This window comes from Oncorhynchus tshawytscha, linkage group LG26 (genome assembly GCF_018296145.1).
Source record: "Oncorhynchus tshawytscha isolate Ot180627B linkage group LG26, Otsh_v2.0, whole genome shotgun sequence".
Classification (NCBI taxonomy): domain Eukaryota; kingdom Metazoa; phylum Chordata; class Actinopteri; order Salmoniformes; family Salmonidae; genus Oncorhynchus; species Oncorhynchus tshawytscha.
In genome coordinates, this window is record NC_056454.1 from 19144230 (window position 1) to 19163637 (window position 19408).

Genomic DNA, 19408 nt, shown 5'->3' on the forward strand with positions numbered 1-19408 from the left:
ATGCAACCAGTCCAAACAGGATGCTCTTGATGTTGCAGCTGTAGAACCTTTTGAGGATCTCAGGACCCATGCCAAATCTTTTTAGTTTCCTGAGGGGGAATAGGCTTTGTCGTGCCCTCTTCACGACTGTCTTGGTGTGTTTGGACCATTCTAGTTTGTTGTTGATGTGGACACAAAGGAACATGAAGCTCTCAACCTGCTCCACTACAGCCCCGTCGATAAGAATGGCGGCGTGCTCGGTCCTCATTTTCCTGTAGTCCACAATAATATCCTTAGTCTTGGTTACGTTGAGGGTCTAGGTTGTTATTCTGACACCACCCGGCCAAGTCTCTGACTTCCTCCCTATCAGACACTGTTGTGTCGTCTGCAGACTTAATGATGGTGTTGGAGTCGTGCCTGGCCATGCAGTCGTGGGTGAACAGGGAGTACAGGAGGGGACTGAGCACGCACCCCTGGGGAGCTTCAATGTTGAGGATCAGCATGGCAGATGTGTTACTACCTACCCTCACCACCTGGGGGTGGCCCATCAGGATGTCCAGGATCCAGTTGCAGAGGGAGGTGTTTATTCCCAGGATCCTTAGCCTAGTGATGAGTTTTGAGGGTACTATGGTGTTGAACGGTGAGCTATAGTCAATGAATAGCATTCTCACGTAGGTGTTCCTTTTGTCCAGGTGGGAAAGGGCAGTGTGGAGTGCAATGGAGATTTCATTATCTGTGGATCTGTTTGGGTAGCATGCAAATTGGAGTGGGTCTAGGGTTTTTGGGATAATGCCATTACCAACCTTTCAAAGCACTTCATGGCTACCGACGTGAGTGCTACGGGTCTGTAGTCATTTAGGCAGGTTGCCTTTGTGTTCTTGGGCACATGGACTATGGTGGTCTGCTTGAAACATGTTGGTATTACAGACTTAATAAGGGACATGTCAGTGAAGACACCTGCCAGTTGGTCAGCACATGCCCGGAACACACATTCTGGTAATCTGTCTAGCCCCGCTGTCTTGTGAATATTGACCTGTTTAAAGGTCTTACTCACATCAGCTAAGGAGAGTGTGATCACACAGTCGCCTGGAACAGCTGATGCTCTCATGCATGCCTCAGTGTTGCATGCCTCAAAGCGAGCATAGAAGTGATTTTAGCTTGTCTGGTTGGCTCGTGTCACTGTGCAGCTCGTGGCTGTGCTTCCCTTTGTAGTCTAATGGTTTGCAAGCCCTGCCACATAAGACGAGCGTCGGAGCCTGTGTAGTATGATTCAATCTTAGCCCTGTATTGACGCTTTGCGTGTTTCATGGTTCGTCGCAGGGCATAGCAGGATTTCTTGTAAGCTTCCGGGTTAGTCCCGCACCTTGAAAGCGGCAACTCTACCCTTTAGCTCAGTGCGAATGTTGCCTGTAATCCATGGCTTCTGGTTGGGGTATGTACGTACAGTCACTGTGGGGATGACGTCCTCAATGCACTTACTGATAAAGCCAGTGACTGATGTGGAACATGTTCCATTATGTGATAGCAAAACAGTCCTGTAGTTTATCATTTGCTTCATCTGACCACTTTTCTATAGACCGAGTCACTGGTGCTTTCTGCTTTAATTTTTGCTTGTAAGCAGGAATCAGGAGGATAGAGTTGTTGTTGGATTTACCAAATGGAGGGTGAGGGAGAGCTTTGTACGCGTCTCTGTGTGTGGAGTACAGGTGAAATATATATTTTTTCCCTCTGATTGCACATTTAACATGTTGATGGAAATTTGGTTTAACTGATTTAAGTTTCCTTGCATTAAAATCTGTGGCCACTAGGAGCGCCGCCTCTGGGTGAGTGGTTTCCTGTTTGCTTATTTCCTTATACAGCTGACTGAGTGGTGTCTTAGTGCCAGCATCTGTCTGTGGTGGTAAATAAACAGCCACGAAAAGTATAGCTGAAAACTCTCTTGGCAAGTAGTGTGGCCTGCAATTTATCACAATATACTCTACTTCAGGCGAGCAAAATCTAGAGACTTCCTTAGATTTTGTGCACCAGCTGTTGTTTACAAATATGCACAGACCGCCCCCCTTGTCTTACCGGAGTGTGCTGTTCTATCTTGCCGGTGCAGCATATATCCCGCTAGCTGAATATCCATGTCATTATTCAGCCACGATTCCCTGAAACATAAAATATTACAGTTTTTGATGTCCCGTTGGTAGGATATTCGTGATCGTACGTCGTTTAGTTTATTGTCCAATGATTGCACGTTGGCGAGTAGTATTGACGGTAATGGCAGCTTTTCCACTCACCTTTTTCAGGTCCTAACCAGGCATCCGGCTCTGTCCTCTGTACCTGTGTCGCTTCCTCTTGCAAATAACGTGGATATCTGCCCTGCCGGGTGTTTGGAGGATGTCTTGTTTGTTGAAGAAAAATCTTTGTCAAATCTTGTTGAGTGATCGCTGTTCTGATATCCAGAAGCTCTTTTTTTGCCGTAAGATACGGTTGCAGAAACAATATGTACAGAACAAGTTACAAATTACGCAACAAAAAAAACCCCAGCATAATAGCACAATTAGTTGGGCGCCCGTAAAACTGCTGCCATTTCCTCTGGCGCCACGTCGACTAGTGTCATCCAAGTCCCTTCCTTTGGGTTACACACTGGTCATCCTTGACAGCGATGCCACAAATAACTCTTTCTGCCTCTTGTCAAGGGATGTTTCTGGAGATGCCATATCATGGTAGAGCAGTTGCACTAAAGACAACCTATATTGAATCCAAACTCAAGCCCAATACGGTCAATTGGGATAAGTTATTGAGCGAAGTGGTTACAACATATGCGTCTGTTATTGCATCCCTAGTTGTCCCTATGGAAGAGAGAGAAACTGTCTGAGCAACACTAATACATACAAAAAATAATGGTTTTTGTTGTAGACTTCTAGAAAATTAAGCAAGGCTTTGCTTGCAGTTCCAGCAAACAAGACAAAAATGAATGGGTTTGAAGTTAGAGGTCACTAAAGGTGTCTGCTAATGAACCTTGCTTTTCTGAAAGTCTCTTGGAGAGCCAAGCACTTAATATCAATGGAAGTGGTAACAGTGTACTCCATGTAGAAAACACTTCACCCAGGCTCCTTTGATCTGTTTTTTTTTTTGGATCTCGTTTGGAAAGTGCTTGAGGCATCTTATCTCTAATGTGAAGTGAGATAAGCCTTCTTCTATAGCAACCACAGGATGCTTGTGATTATGAGGTCATAATTAGTCGCCTCTGAAAGGTATCCTTTAATTTGTGTGAGATTTTCTCAAGGACCCATGACTCGTGTTCTGTCATCACCGTTATCTATCAATCTCCTGGTATCATTCTGTATCATCTTCCTTTTCTAATACTCTGATTCATAGTTGAATGGTGCTTGTCACCTATTTTATTTCTGAGCCTCTCTTCCTGCCTCTCCTCTGCCCATTTCTGTCTTGCTCTCACTACTTCATGCTCTCTCTCTCTCTTCTCTCTCTCAACCTTACAGGGAAAGCAGAACCAAACTACTACATCTTGGAAATTCATATTTCATTGGAAATGAACATGGCCTGTTGCTCTGGTATCTTTTTAGGCTTTGTTTGCACAGCCAGGGATGATGTGCCCTTTACTTTATATACTGTCATTACAGTGATCACACCCACCTTTGCCTACCTTATGACTAGGATGAAAACCTCTCTTGCAACATTTGGTCACATAAATAAATTGTGGTGACACTTGAACCCTCTGTCATAAGGGTGACATAATCGCTGACTCATGTTACTATCAGTTGACCTACCCTTACTTCTTGACATTACAGTTAGACTTATATCCTCATCCACACGATTCATTTTGTTTTGATAATGGTGACTAACTTGGACTTGGAACTACTTGGAACAATCACTTGGACACACCTTTTAAACCAATCCAATTTGTCTTCTTCAATTTATCATGTTATGGGGCTTTAATATAGTATGCCCTCACATTGTTGATTTTGAATGATGTTTGTTTTTCAGGCCTGACAAATGTCAAGTCTCCTATCTCAATGAAATTAATGCTGCCTTCCCCCTGACATTTCTCTAAACAAGCTACGACTGAGCCTCTACTCGGGTCAACCTGCCCGTTTTCTTCATTACCAAGAAGTTAGGCACATCACCAGTGTTGAGTAATTCAGCTCATTATCCAAATTAAGAGGCCAAAAATGTGTTGGTACATTTTGTGCCAGGCTCTACAGTACATGTATTGGGGTGAGCTGAAAAAGCTGATCTATTGGTTGGCATCAACCAGGCTTTTGTTGATGTATTGTGGGAAGATGAACATAAATAGTCCCAACTCATTGGCATTCAGTGCAAGGGCACATTGGTCCAGTCTTGAGATGCAGACATACTTTGACAGGGAGGGAGGGTGGAAGGGGAGAAATGAGAAGGGGTCTGAAAAATAACTTATGTATGCACTGTACTGTCAAATGAGGTCTTTTGGTGAAGTGTCACTTGATTTTCACGATATGTCCAATTCTGTGTTATTTCAAATAATGAATAGCTTGATTAGGTAGAACACAACTTGTTTACAGTTACTGTGCACCAAGGCTAACTTTTTTCAAGTTTCTAAGATCATATTTTTATGGAAAATAGTCTCTGGTGCAATAACAATGATTTTCTTTTTTATTCAGATCAAGTTTTTAGTTGCCCAACATTTGAGGCGATACGGTTGTCTCTAGGTGTGTTGTATTTTTGGATGGCCCACATTAGCACGGCTGGACATTGGACAATAAGTGAAGGAAATACATACTGTCTGTTGTACAGTATTTCTCTTGGCCTCACCAGGCAGATAAAATCAATAGGAACATGTTGTTTTCTCTTTCCTCTTTGGGAAGAGTTCTCCTCGCTTATTTACACATCTTTGAAAAAACAAGCTGTTTTCCCAGTTTCCACTTAAAAGAAGCACGGTGGAACAAATGAGCAGTCACTTTTTCCCCTCTTTTACTTTTCAAAGATCTTAGGACTGACAAGCGAAGTGACTCCTGTTGCACCCAGGGTGGTGCTGTGTGGGCTGTGAGGGAAAGACCAGGCATGAACTTGTTGTTTTTGCCCTGTGCAGTTTGTTCAGGGAGTCTAAGGACAGATGCATGTTTACACAGCCAAAGAGGGCCTAGTGGTACAGAGACGAAGACAGAATGTGGATTGCCTGCCTGCTGTGTAATTATCCCCTGGAAGGGCCGCTTCTCTCTCTGGTTATCTGCCCGGACAAAGGAATGTAAATAAAAATATCTGGAGTCATACTCTAAAAACATTTAATCTCCCCTGCAAAAGCGAACCGCCATAAACCCAGAGGTTTGCATTTTTGATGAGTGTTTCCGGCCTCGTTACAAGAAGGAATTGTATCCGTGGAAGAGGTGGCAGATTGGAATGCCACGCCTGTGTTCTCATTAGCAGCAGGCTGGCGAGAGGGTATTTGTTGAGACAGCTGACCTGCTGTGGGCTGGCTGGGGCCTGAGCAAAATGGTGGGGTTGTGGAGTCTGCAGGTGTTGCTGGGCAGGCAATCCCGCAGCAATTAATAGTTGTCAGGGTGTTTTGCTATCAAACCCTCACAAACAAAGCGACACACGCTGGATGACTGTTGATGTTTGACAAGTTTCGATATAAGATAGAGGGTATCGATCTTGATTGTCACGTTGCAGTTGTTTGAATCAGTATATGTGTGACCAGCTGTATATGATAGAAGGTAGCCATAAGCAAACAGAGGGGTCAACTAACCTGATCTACAATGTGTGGAAAAGGAAAACCCAGTCCCTTTTGGCAGATGAAGATCAGGATGTTGAAAGTTAAGTGATCCAACCACTGGAAAGCAGGCTGTCACTCAACCCCCTCCCATCCCTGATCTGAAGGAACGGTACTTTCACAGCGGGCTGAATCTAGCCCCAGACTGAGATGGTGATTTAACATCTTGATGGCTTGCTGTGAAGATGCTACAGTGTTTTGATACTATTCCAAGTAATCTGTTCCCATGTCTTGTAGAACATGTGGTATGTGCGTTTGGTGGAATGCATTTAAAGATCACCATGAAAGTCACAGCTATACTGTTTAGGGTTTTGTTGTTGAGTGCACTTACTGGAAGTCCGTCTAATTAGGTGCATTTGTTGAGAATTCTGTACATGTTGAATTCTATTCAGGACTGTTGAGAGTTACCAGCGAGGCTGTAATGTCAAATAATTTATCCGAACGCAGCAAGGGGTCTTGAACTACTAAAATTGGAGTTGTTTGGAATGTACCAGAGATAAGTTCTAACCTAGTCCAAAGCCTCAGGTTAAAGCACAGCGATGACCTAAATTACACCAGAGCATTTCCATGGGATTCTGTGAATCTGTGCATGGCTGTATGCCAACTTTGGCTTTCTTCCTTTCATAGCAGATGGAGCCCAGCCCGAGCTCTTCATTTTCCACGAGTTGTGTGCCCTAAAGAAGGATGAAGGGCCCTGCAAGGTGTTAAAGGAGCGCTTCTATTTCGAAATTGACACGGGCCACTGCGAGTCCTTTGAGTTCGGTGGCTGCAGAGGCAACGCCAACAATTTTGAGACCTTGGAAGCTTGTGAGGGAATGTGCCTGGTGTCTGGTGAGTTGTTGGACCTTTTCTCTGATTTCTCTGCAGGTCAAATGTGACTGTTGATATGTGAAAAATCTGAAACAAGCATACACATTTTGTTCGGATATGTACCTTTTGTAGTTTGTACTTGCTTTACTCTGTTCCCTGGTCAACTTAATCATCAGCCATGTTACCAATGTATCAAAATAGATTAGACATTATCTTTGAGGCAATAAACACAATGACATCATCGACGTAGTTGCTTTGGAATGCAGGTTTTATTGAATGATAGTAAGTAGTTCACAGTGTCCTATCATATGTTAAAATTAGCAATATAGTTTTAGTGCTTTATGGTTTTGGGAGGAACGCTATCATTGTTTTCACTTTGATAAGACTGTCAGACCAAACATTTACTCACAAACACATTCCCATAATGCACACAGTGCCATTTCAAAGAAATGTGGATGTTTTTCTTTTAAACTATCAGCCAAATCTATTGGCAAGACTGTGACAATGACGCACAGCAATGATTTGCACAGCAAATTATTCAGTGTTAAATAACACTGAAAGAGTGGGACCATATATTCCAGCGTTTCCCAAACTCTGTCCTCAGGACCCCAAGGGGTGAACGTTTTGGTTTTTGCTAGTGATGGGGAAACTAAGCTTCCTGAAGCCCTTGAGCATTTCCAGACAATTGTGTCAAATAGGTTCATTACACGAGGATTTGAGCAACATTGTTTACACTAGTGGCACCTGCTGGTGAAAATAATTTAGAACAGCCAAATTATTATAGATGACATCGCACACGCAGGACAGTCTTTTTTGTCTTCTACCGAAACCCATACTAAACCAATCAGGTGGTTGTTCGACAAAATGAATCTTTGGATGTCATTGATCATATGCTTCTAATGAAGTCATATAAGCATCGGGATGCCACTTCAAATGTCGTAATTTCGACGCATGACTCATCTCTCCGGTATCAACCGTAACATCACTATTTCCCCCCCTAACACTACACAGCTGATTTAAAGTGATGAAATGCTGATGATTAGTTGATTATTTGAATCAGCTGTGTAGTGCTAGGACAATAACCAAGACATGCACCTCTTGGGGTCCTGACGACCGAGTTTGGGAAACCCTGACATACACACTGGAACCAATGTTAAATTAACACACTACTTAGTGCAGTGGTTTCCAACTCCAGTCCTCGAGTACCCCCAACAGCACACGTTTTTGTTATATCCCCGGACAAACATACCTGATTCAACTCGTTGAGGGCCTGAGGATTAGTTGACAAGTTGAATCAGGTGTACTTGTCCAGGGCTACAATAAAAATGTGTATGCTTAGGAGTAATCGAGGACTGGAGTTGGGAACCACTGGTTTAGTGTAAAACCGATTTGAATATTTCCCAGAGTGCCTTACCTTTGAGTGAGTTGTAGAGTTTACCACCCATGTCTATTTGTTAGTGACAGAGACATGGTTGTTGCATTCATCACTTTTTGGGTCAAATGGACTTCACCAAATGAGATCCTAAGTGAACGTTATCATAAAAATAAAAATAAATATAATATATATATATATATAATGCAACACGATACCAAAAGTGTTTCATAAGGCCTTACTTTGAAGGCCTAGTTTTACTCTAATACAAGGGTCTGAACCTCATACATAGCACATCGAACCAAAACCACTCATTGGTGTAACATAACCCCACTCTTGGTGTTAATAACCATTGTTGAATCAAAACCACACCCATCATTGTCTAATTTCCAGCATGCTCTACTGCAGATAGATTTTTTTATAGGTATATTGGTATATTGATTGATTGATTTATCTTATGCTTCATAAAGATGAATAACATACCTTTTCTAAACTAATCCAATCAGTTAGATTTTTTTGCATCCCTTACTGAAATGGTTGTTCCAGTTTGAAAGGCGTAACGTAAACAAACCGTTCTTTAAAATGTTATGGGTCCTGAACTGTCATTCTGAAAATTACTTTTTCTCTCATGGCTAACTACCAGAAAGTTTGGAAAGACAGGCTGTGGGTGGGGAGCTCATATTTTTGAGCTCGCCTTGACTGACAGCTCTTTGAAACGCCTATGTCAAACAACTTGGATGCAGTGAGAAGTGTTGCAGTAATATATTCTCAATCAAAGTTGGTGATACACAAAGCAACTCAAACATCGAAATTGCATCAATGATATACAGTGAATTTGGAAAGTATTCAGACCCCTTCCTTCCCTTTTTCCACATTTTGTTACGTTACAGCCTTATTTTAAAATGGATAATATTATATATTTTTCTTCATCAATCTACATCTGGAAGAAACCTGGCACCATCCCTACGGTGAAGCATGGTGATGGCAGCATCATTATGTGGGGATGTTTTTCAGGGACTGGGAGACTAGTCAGGATCGAGGGAATGATGAACGGAGCAAAGTACAGAGAGATCCTTTATGAAAACCGGCTCTAGAGCGCTCAGGACCTCAGACTGGTGCGGAGGTTCACCTTCCAACAGGACACAGTGGCAAGAAAAAGTATGTGAACCCTTTGCAAATATCTAGATTTCTGCATAAATTGGTCATACAATTTGATCTAATCTTCATCTAGGTCACAACAATAGACAAACACAGTCTGCTTAAACACACAAACAGCAATTATATGTTTTCATGTCTTTATTGAACACCCCATGTAAACATTCACAGTGCAGGGTGTAAAAAGTATGTGAACCCTTTGATTTAAATAACTGGTTGACCCTCCTTTGGCGGCAATAACCTCAAGCAAACATTTTCTATAGTTGTGGATCATACCTGCACATCGGTCAGGAGGAATTTTGGACCATTCCTCTTTACAAAACCATTTCAGTTCAGCAGTATTGTTGGGATATCTGGCGTGAACTGCTCTCTTGGGGTCAAGCCACAGCATCGCAATTGGGTTGAGATCAGGACTGGGCCACTCCAGAAGGTGTATTTTCTTCTGTTGAAGCCATTCTGTTGTTGATTTACTTCTGTTTTTTTGGTTTGTTTTCCTGTTGCATCACCCAACTTCTTTTGAGCTTCAATTAGTGGACAGATAGCCTTACATTCTCCTGAAAAATGTCTTGATAAACTTGGGAATTCATTTTCCTGTCAATGATAGCAAGCTGTCCAGGCCCTGAGGCAGCAAAGCAGCCCCAAACCATGATGCTCCCTCCACAATACTTTACTGTTGGGATGAGGTTTTGATGTTGGTGTGCTGTGCCTTTTTTTCTCCACAGATAGTGTTGTGTGTTCCTTCCAAACAACACAACTGTACTTTAACATGTCCACAGAATATTTTTCCAGTAGCGCTGTGAAACATCCAGGTGTACTTTTGCAAACTTCAGATGTGCAGCAATGTTATTTTTGGATAGCAGTGGCTTCTTCCGTGGTGTCCTTCCATAAACATCATTCTTGTTTAGTATTTTACGTATCGTAGACTCATCAACAGAGATGTTAGCATGTTCTAAAAATTTCTGTAAGTCTTTAGCTGGTACTCTAGGATTCTTCTTAACCTCATTGAGTATGTGCTCTTGCAGTCGTCTTTGCAGGGCGGCTACTCCTAGGGAGAGTAGTAACTGTGCTGAACTTTCACCATTTACAGACAATTTGTCTTATATTCTGTGGATTGATGGACTGAACATCAAGGCTTTTAGAGATACTTTTGTAACCCTTTCCAGCTTCATGCAAGCCAACAATTCTTAATCTTTAGGTCTTCTGAGATCTATTTTGTTCGAGGCATGGTTCACATCAGGCAATGCTTCTTGTGAATAGCAAACTAAAAGTTTGTGAGTGTTTTTTAAAGGGCAAGGCAGCTCTTACCAACATCTTCAATCTTGTGTCATTGATTGGACTCCAGGTTAACTGACTCCAATTAGCTTTTGGAGAAGTCATTAACCTAGGGGTTCACACATACTTTTTCCAACCTACACTGTGAATGTTTAAATTATGTATTCAATATAGACAAGAAAATACTATAATTTGTGTGTTATTAGTTTAAGCATGCTATGTTTGTCTATTGTTGTGACTTTTGATCAGATCACAAATTTATGCAGAAATCCAGGTAATTCCAAAAGGGTTCACATACATTTTCTTGGCACCGTAGACCCTAAGCACACAGCCAAGACAACGCAAGAGTGGTTTTGGGACAAGTCTCTGAATTTCCTTGAGTGGCCCAGCCAGAGCCTGGACATAAACCCGATCAAACATCTCTGGAGAGACCTGAAAATAGCTGTTCAGCGATGCTCTCCATCCAGCCTGACAGAGCTTGAGAGGATCTGCAGAGAAGATTGGGAGAAACTCCCCATAAACAGGTGTGCCAAGCTTGTAGCGTCACACCCAAAAAGACTCGAGGAGTAATCGCTGCCAAAGGCAATTCAACAAAGTACTGAGTAAAGGATCAGAATGCTTATGTAAATGTGATATTTAAGTTTTTTATTTTTTTATCCATTTAAAAAAAAATCTTAGCCAGTTTTTCCTTTGTCATTATGGGGCATTGTATGTAGATTGATGAGGGGGGGAAAACTGTTTAATCCATTTTCGAATAAGGCTGTAATGTAACAAAAGGTGGAAATAGTCAAGGAGTCTGAATACTTTCCGAATCCACTGTATCTGCTTAGTTCTCATCACATGCTTCATCGACACTAGAGCATTTGACTATGGCTCCAGTAAGATTTTCAACTCAGCATCTCTGCACCTCCATTTCTCCTCACTCCTCAATGTAATGTGGTGTATTTTTCTTACCTCCACTTTCCCCTCTCGCTCTCTCTCTTTTTTTCTCCAGTCAATTCACCTTTCTCTCCACATCTATTTTACATCTATCTATTCATGACTGTGTCGGCAGCCCACACTATCTTCCTCCATGCCTAAGTATGTCTTCTCTTTCTTCCTTTCTCCAGCTTTTCAGTCAGTCTCTCTAAGCACTCCAGTCTTAGTGCCACCACTTTTTTTTCTATGATTCACAATTTCCCTTTAAGTCAATTGACTGGGTATGAAGGGTCCTTAGTGTAGATTTGTATTTGATTTCAGTGAACAGTATGTCTCAGTAGCCCATTCCCTATACTGCACTTTTTCACATTTCCCAGCTATCATCTTTTCAAATGACCCAGTAGCTAGTATCAATTTCTCCCCTTTTTCAGTTTCTCAATAATGTTCTCTCTCTCTCTCTCTCTGCCCTCTCCCTCACTCTTTGTCCATCTCCCCCCAGCTGACAAGAGTCCCTGTCACCTGGATGAGGCTCCGGGGCCATGCCGAGGTCTGGTGACGCGCTACTTCTTTGACAGCCAGAGCCAGGAGTGCAAGCACTTCTACTACGGAGGCTGCTTCGGCAACGCCAATAACTTCAAGAGTATGAAAGAGTGCCAGGCCAGGTGCCAGAACCCAGGTAGTGCATCGGCATCGAACACTGTTCTTCAAAACACTGCGTGACACCCAAGTAGTCTAAAAGGGACCAACCAATCATATGGTTTGCAAGAAAGATTTGATCAGTGAGGCTAATCAATATTTTCAAATGTAAGGAAAAAGGTTTGGACTTACGGCCATAGCAGCACTATCAAGGCTTCTTTTAATAGAAATGTGCTAGGGGAGTATATTACTTCTTCAAAGTGCATTAATGTCATTGTTGTGATGCCTGGGCTTTTAGGCAGTCATACCTCTTTAAAAGACCAAATACCCATAGGAGAGTCATTTCAATGTAGTTGCCCAGTCGATGTTGCTCTACCTTGCAAATTATCTTGTTGATGGATTTTTTTCAAACCATCAAGTCATGCTTCATCTTCATTTTGCATTTAGATCGGGTTTTTTTGGCCTTTTGAGCATAGTTAATTATTTTAGTCCGATTTGAATTAATTTAAATTAATTTATTTACTGCATTTGTCAAAGAAAATATTGGATAAATTGTTCTACTGTGACCAACGCTAGCTGGAAGTCTGTGTTAATATAAATGGACAAACAATGTAAAAAAAAAAAAAAAGTATTGACGACAACTCAAAGATAATTACATTTTCATTCTGTATCAGAATCCTTAATCCATCTTCATTGGGCTCAAAAATAATTTATCTCTTTAATAAATCTGAATCCATAAGTATAATAACAACTGTATGTTGTACAGTATATCATATTACAATAGTTCCTCGGTAAACAGGTTTTAACAATAGTAAACAGTTTGTATTATATTACATTTCTATTACATGCTGTAACTTATTATGTAAGTAAACTCTAATGTTTTGGTTTCATGGCAGAAAACGCCAATGTGGCCCTTAAATTGGATGTGACTCCTAATTTGGAGGTCACCGTCCCAAAACCCACTAGAAAACCTAATATACAACCTGTCAAAGTAACTGGTAAGACAATGTTTATGTATTTTTATTTCTTAAACAAATGTTAGCTCTAGTAATTGATTAAAGAAGACAATTAATTGTGCAGTAGCACCAAAGATATTTCAGACAGGCCTAATCTGATTTAACAAAATGGATGTCTTTAAACATAACCATATATTGATCTAATGTTTCAATAATCAGACAGAAAGTAATTGTTTCATTTGTGCATTAATGTTGCAAGTAGCCCTACAGTAATTCTTCATGATACTGTACATAGCCTCAGTATATTAAACTGTTTGTCCATGAAGCTTTTCATTTTCCCAGCATGCCAGTCTGCCCTTCTGTCAGCCCTTCTGATTGGCAGGGCCAGGAAAGTGGGGTTGTGGGGTCTCTGAAGACTATGAACCACAGACACTAAGTGGAAGGACTGATATCCTGTCAGCTCTGTTTAAGACAATTCTGAGGGAGAGAGGAAAAAGCTGAGGGAGAAGGTTTATAGAGAGAGTAGAAATGACAACACCATGTACCCTTGTGGAACTGTATTGCTACAGTATATATCTCTTCTGTCATGGTGAGTTGATATTAACTCCTAAGTTAACTACAGTATCACAACTTCTAATACTGGTAAAAGGAAGGAGAAATGCATGCTCCACCATGCTCCAGTCTCATATTGAAAGCAGCATGTGAATATGCTGAATATTTCCTCTTTCAGATGAGTTTGCTTTAAGCGCCTCCAACATGCAGCAGAATCATCAACACCAGGCCACAGGTTAGTACTGTAACCCAAGAATGCAGTCATTTCTCATGTGTACTATTGCACACATACCATGCTGCAACTGCAATAGCTAGGTAAGAGGGACAGTCATTTTATATGCGCCATTTCAGAAGCAGTTAGGTAAACAAACTACAACGTATAAAGCCAGCATATCGTCCACCATACCTCCTTCTTCCATGTAACACTGATTCACTGCTATTAAAATGGGAGGGTATGGGTGTATGAGGCGTGAGTAAGTACTCATAGACCACCACTGTCTGATACAGTCACAGCACAATAAAAAGGGGACACAGGGAGTCTCTCAGTCACAGACAAGTAGTTATGATTCATGTTACAAAATTCCACCCAGGTCAGTGAATTCAGGAAAGGAGTGTTTCTGTATTCGTATTTGTCATTCCAGTGAAGTGATATAGGATACCTACAGTACTCCCGTAACCCAAGGCTGACATCTTGTGGCTTTTCCACAGTTGGACTCTTGAGGTAGTAAAAACAATGTTTCCTTTCTTGAGGTACATTTCAAATGTAAAAGAAAAAGTAGTAGAATCAAGTACCCACTGGGTATAGATGTCAATTCGATGTCTATTCCATGTTAGTTCAGTGTAATTTCATTGAAATTGTGTGGAAAAAACCTTGTTTCAGCCAGTGTGTGCCCAGTGGGTAGTCACTTTTACAGTATATTACCATTAGCCTCATTTCCATATAGCTAAAATTTAAAAAATGCTTTTATTAAAGTATGTTCTATCAGAGTTGCATTGGTGATGTAGCCTACACACTTTCTTTAGTGTTATAAAATGTGTCTTTGGTATGATGGAGTCATTGTTGTACGTCATTTCAGTTTACTATTGCCTTTGTGTAATTCTTTCAGACTTCAGTCCTCCAGAGTTCTGTCTCAGTACCAATGACAAGGGCACGATGTGTGACAGAGAGGAGAGGAGAACGGGAAGGAGATATGCGTACAACCCCAAGACAAAGAGATGTCATTGGTTGCGTAACAGGGGCTGTGGGGGCAACAAGAACAACTTTGTCCTCAAGAGACACTGCATGAAGATGTGTATGAAGCCGAGTAAGATCCAAGTTACCGTTTTCTCCAACACCGGTCCTATAGAGCTACTGGGTGTGCAGGCTTTTGTTCCCACCCAGCATTAGCACACCTGATTCAAATGATCAACATCCAGACTGAAGACCATGATTAATTGATTATTTGAAACAGGTGTGTTAGTGCCACACTTGTTTCACTCTTTGACCTTTCGTTTAAAAATCAGGTGTGTTTTTGCTAAATAGCATTTACCTTAAGAATGCAATGTTTCTTTCTTTACTTGTGCCATAGAGAAGTGTTTGAAAAGATTGCAACTTGTCATTTGTGTTGTGCCATTTCCAGATCCCACTCACAAAAGGAAGACCATCAGGATAAAGAAGAACACCAACATCTTATTTCAAACTGTCTAAATCAAGGCCTTGTATTAAATCATTCTTACACTACTTTTTAAATTACACTTTATTGTTTTATTCTTATTTGACTGTGGTATTATGTGGTCGTCTTACAGCAATTGTATAAAAGGCTTGTTTTGGCCTATTACGTAATTTTGTTATTTTAACCTTTTAGCTCTTTGTATGAGGAGTGGTTTTGTAATATCAACATTGTAGACATTTTTTCCCTTGTCACATCCTCAAAAACGGTATATCATTGTCATTTTTTTCCTGAGGACACCAGACAAGTTTGTTTTTATTGACAAATGATTAACATTAAGGAACCCAATAGCACTGCACTGCCCATGAAATATAAAGCTCTATCATTTACATTATCAGTGTAAGTATTTAAGATCATTCCTTCATGTGAGTAATGTATTACCATGTAAAAGAAATGCACATTACATTTTTTTAACATAGTTGGAAAGAACATATCTAATCAACCAATTGGAGCCTAAATAAAATGTTGCATAGTCATTCACATTGCATTTCTGGATATTTTCATTTTGTTCAAAGCACCCTTTTATATTGCATTATGTATGCAATTGGAATTTGCTCCGCTGATAAGACTGTTATTCAGACACAAGGGGGCAGTGTTGTATTATCAGAATAGGCTATCATTTCCATATCGTAGACTCTATACAGGATCCTTAACCCTAACCTCAACCGTAACCCTTACCTTAAAGGTCATGAACAGTAAAAATCATGTTTTTCATTAAATTGGAGGATATTTGGATGAAACCAGATAAAAGAATGCGGACCAAAATATTAAAAAATGAATGTTGCTTCTACAAAGTTTGATCATAAAGTTACTGGTCCCCTTCCCCATGTCAAACACTTGGATTCAGGAGGCAGTTTTATTAAGGGGATAGGGTGACCTCACCCTAAATCACATTTAAAAAAACACTAATGGTAACATGATATTTACCTAATTTAAATAAGTACTGCCTTGTAACCAACAGGATAAGGTGTGCTTGCAGAGAGATATGGTTTACATAGCTAGAAAGCTATTCTACTGGTGCCAAAATTTGACTGGAGTGTGTTAGCAAATATAATTAAAAGTTTACCTTATTCATCTGTGGTGAAGAGCCTTATACTGTGTTTCCCCTTTCATCTGTGTCTGTTGTTAACCTGGCTAGCTAGGTCTTCATCTGTGTCTGGTGTTAGCTAGTTACTGGCTAGCTAGGTCTTCGTCTGTGTCTGCTGTTAACTAGTTACTGGCTAGCTAGGTCTTCATCTGTGTCTGCTGTTAACTAGTTACTGGCTAGCTAGGTCTTCATCTGTGTCTGTTGTTAACCTGGCTAGCTAGGTCTTCATCTGTGTCTGCTGTTAACTAGTTACTGGCTAGCTAGGTCTTCATCTGTGTCTGCTGTTAACTAGTTACTGGCTAGCTAGGTCTTCATCTGTGTCTGCTGTTAACTAGTTACTGGCTAGCTAGGTCTTCATCTGTGTCTGCTGTTAACTAGTTACTGGCTAGCTAGGTCTTCATCTGTGTCTGCTGTTAACTAGTTACTGGCTAGCTAGGTCTTCATCTGTGTCTGCTGTTAACTAGTTACTGGCTAGCTAGGTCTTCATCTGTGTCTGCTGTTAACTAGTTACTGGCTAGCTAGGTCTTCATCTGTGTCTGCTGTTAACTAGTTACTGGCTAGCTAGGTCTTCAGCCAGCATGGAATGAGAGGGGACAGCTCGTTCAAAACTTAAATGCAGTTGTCAAGTCAGCACATCCGTCGGTGCTGCTGAAAACCACGTCACAAGAGACCTACCAAACGGGAGATGTATAAAAATATTAACATCATACTTTGATCTGGTTTCATTCAAATATCATCCAATTTCATGATAAACAGGACCGTTAATAACTAGACTTGAGCTGAAACCACTGCCATCATTATATTTCCCAGCATGCTCTATTGCAGGTTGATTTTAGGAATTATTTGTTTCAATATCTATGTTTTTGCATGTGCATTGATTGAACAATTCAACTTATATTTATTAAATATAAATCATATGAATGTGAATTAATTTAATACCTTGCTTTAAACTTTTTAACTTGAATGTCATTTTAATTATGTATGCATAACCAAATAAAATAAACCTACAAATTCACAAGGTTGGAAATCCCCACTCTGGCTGGATTTCAATAGGAATTGCACCTCACTTTGCAAGCCAGCATAATGTAACAGGTTCCGTAAATAACCCAACACAAGTTAGTTTTAACCATCATTTGGGTTTTCATTCATGTTGGCTTGATCAAGCAGCTGGTCCCGAACAGCCATTCTGATTCCCATGTAAAATAGCCTTTTGAGTGACTAAAATATCACCCATAAAATTTGTTTTGCATGTAAATGCTCAAACTTAAAGTAAAAGTATTTGTGGAAAGGTCTGGGACTTCATTGTCTGGTGGAGGGGTTGGGATTGTGGGTGGAGGGGTTGGGATTTGGGTTAGCGGGGTTGGTGGTGGTGGCCCTTGCCCTGCCGGCATAGGAATTGGGGCAGGTTTTTAAAGAAGTGGCCCCCTTCCCCACTCAGGTTGCAGGATCATGTTACAGATTCTGCAGACGATGGCCAAGCAGGTAGCGCCCAGACGGCCAAGTTGGCCGCAGTTCCTGCATCGTTTGGGCATGCCATGTAGTGGACCGGAGCATGATGGTACTGGGAGATGTTAGACTCCACCCACTCCTGTTGGGTCTGGTTCAACTGAACCAGACATTTTCGTGCCCCAGTCCAGACATTGTCTTCGTCCAGGACCCTCCTAGCCACTGCCTTTAGTGGCAAAATGGTGTAAACCGAACTAATCTAAACTGGCTTCAAATTATTCCTGGCCCTGGAGGTTTCACCAGGCAGTTCTCAAAGCCCATACCTCTCTGTAGAACTGCCCTGCTGAATTCCAGGCGGGTCATGGTTTCTGCTCTGGCGGTTGTTATTGCTGCTCAAGTTGCTCCAGCTGCTCCCCAGCGATTGGCGGCGCTCTGTCCTTGGCAGCCTCCTCGATGGGGATTAGTGCCAGCCTCACCGCGTTGTAGCTGTGCATCACTCCTGGGTTCATCTCGGTCATTTTGTTCAGGTTGGGTGGGGGGGATTTGAAGAAGGACGGTGTTGATCTATTCCGGTCCTGCAGGGGGAGGAAGGACAAACCTCAGAGTGAGCAGGCACACCTGGAAGCCTGTGACCTTTAGGTCAATGGAGGCACTCCCTTGTGGTCTGCTCACTCCAGGCATAGGTTGGTGTCTTTGATCCTTTCTTCATGCCTCTGGTTCTGGTGGTGATACTGTCTGGTCTTTTCTCTCTTTCTGTTGGTCTTCTGCTGGTTCTGGACAGGTCGGTGGTTGCCTATGGAGGGCAGATGTAAAAAAAGAAAGGCAGGGGAGGAGGGCTGCAGGCCAAGGGTAGAGGGAGTAAGGCCTGCCTCGGCAGCACTCTACTCGCCTCAAGGCCTGCAGTCCGTAATTTCCTCCACAGGCAGCTGGTCTGGTGCTGGGATTTGGGGTGGTCCATGGAATTAGGTCATGCCGTGGTCAGGCCACAGTTACATTTTTGTCTTCCCCAGTCCTTCCAGGATTTCCGGCCTTGTCTGCTGGACCAGTGAGACTGCGCCAGCCATGGTCAAGCCACCGTTACCTTTGCTGCCTCCTGGTCCATCCAAAGAAAAGGATAATGAGAGAGAGGATAGAGAGAGGGACACAACTCCAGAAAATATCATCCATGCAGGGTTGTGCATAATGAAGAGAAACCAGAGTCAATTGCATCAATAATTATACATCTCCCATTTGGCATGTTTCTTGTGATGCGTTGACTTGACAACTGTCAGAGTTTTGAACGACCCTTCGCCCCCTTTTGTTCTATGCTGGCTGAAGACCTAACTAGGCAGTAACTTGCTTTTAGATAGCCATTTTTTGCTATTTCTGTTGATTTTGTTAAGTTTGTATACTGCAATGTATAATTTTCTTTAAATATTATTGCACAATACATATTCTAGTAGAAAAATATGTACATTATCTTTTACATATTTCAACAAGGTGGGTACTATCACTTTGGGATTTGTGTAAGCTTTTAAGAAACTCATACACTTTTATACAGTTCATTAAAGCAATAAAAACAATTCAACCCTAACTAGGGATACCAGTTCAACAGAACAGATGAACCGGAATGACATTTACTCTCACAGGTGGCCAAAAAGTGCTTAATTAAATCCACACCCCTACTAAGCCAAGCCTCCAGTCTTCTGATCTGATCCGTTGGGTCCTATCTCAATTACACAGCATCAACTAATCAACCTTGCTCTTTTTTTTTTTTTACAA

The 19408-nt window shown here is 41.5% G+C and overlaps 1 protein-coding gene across 3 annotated transcripts in view; it reads left to right on the forward strand.

Moving 5' to 3' along the window:
* The window catches only part of LOC112225305 (tissue factor pathway inhibitor), a 35088-nt gene extending 19494 nt beyond the window's left edge, over positions 1-15594 (forward strand). The window contains exons 2-7 of one of the 3 annotated variants that reach the window (XM_024389124.2): positions 6365-6565; positions 11761-11937; positions 12794-12895; positions 13584-13640; positions 14512-14709; positions 15025-15594. In XM_024389124.2, coding sequence (XP_024244892.1) covers positions 6365-6565; positions 11761-11937; positions 12794-12895; positions 13584-13640; positions 14512-14709; positions 15025-15092 — 803 coding nt within the window. In that variant the 3' untranslated portion in view covers positions 15093-15594. Of the gene's footprint in view, positions 1-6361; positions 6566-11760; positions 11938-12793; positions 12896-13583; positions 13641-14511; positions 14710-15024 lie in introns of all 3 variants that reach the window. The other 2 variants (XM_024389123.2, XM_024389125.2) reach the window with 2 other exon arrangements.
* The last annotated feature ends 3814 nt before the right edge of the window (positions 15595-19408 follow it).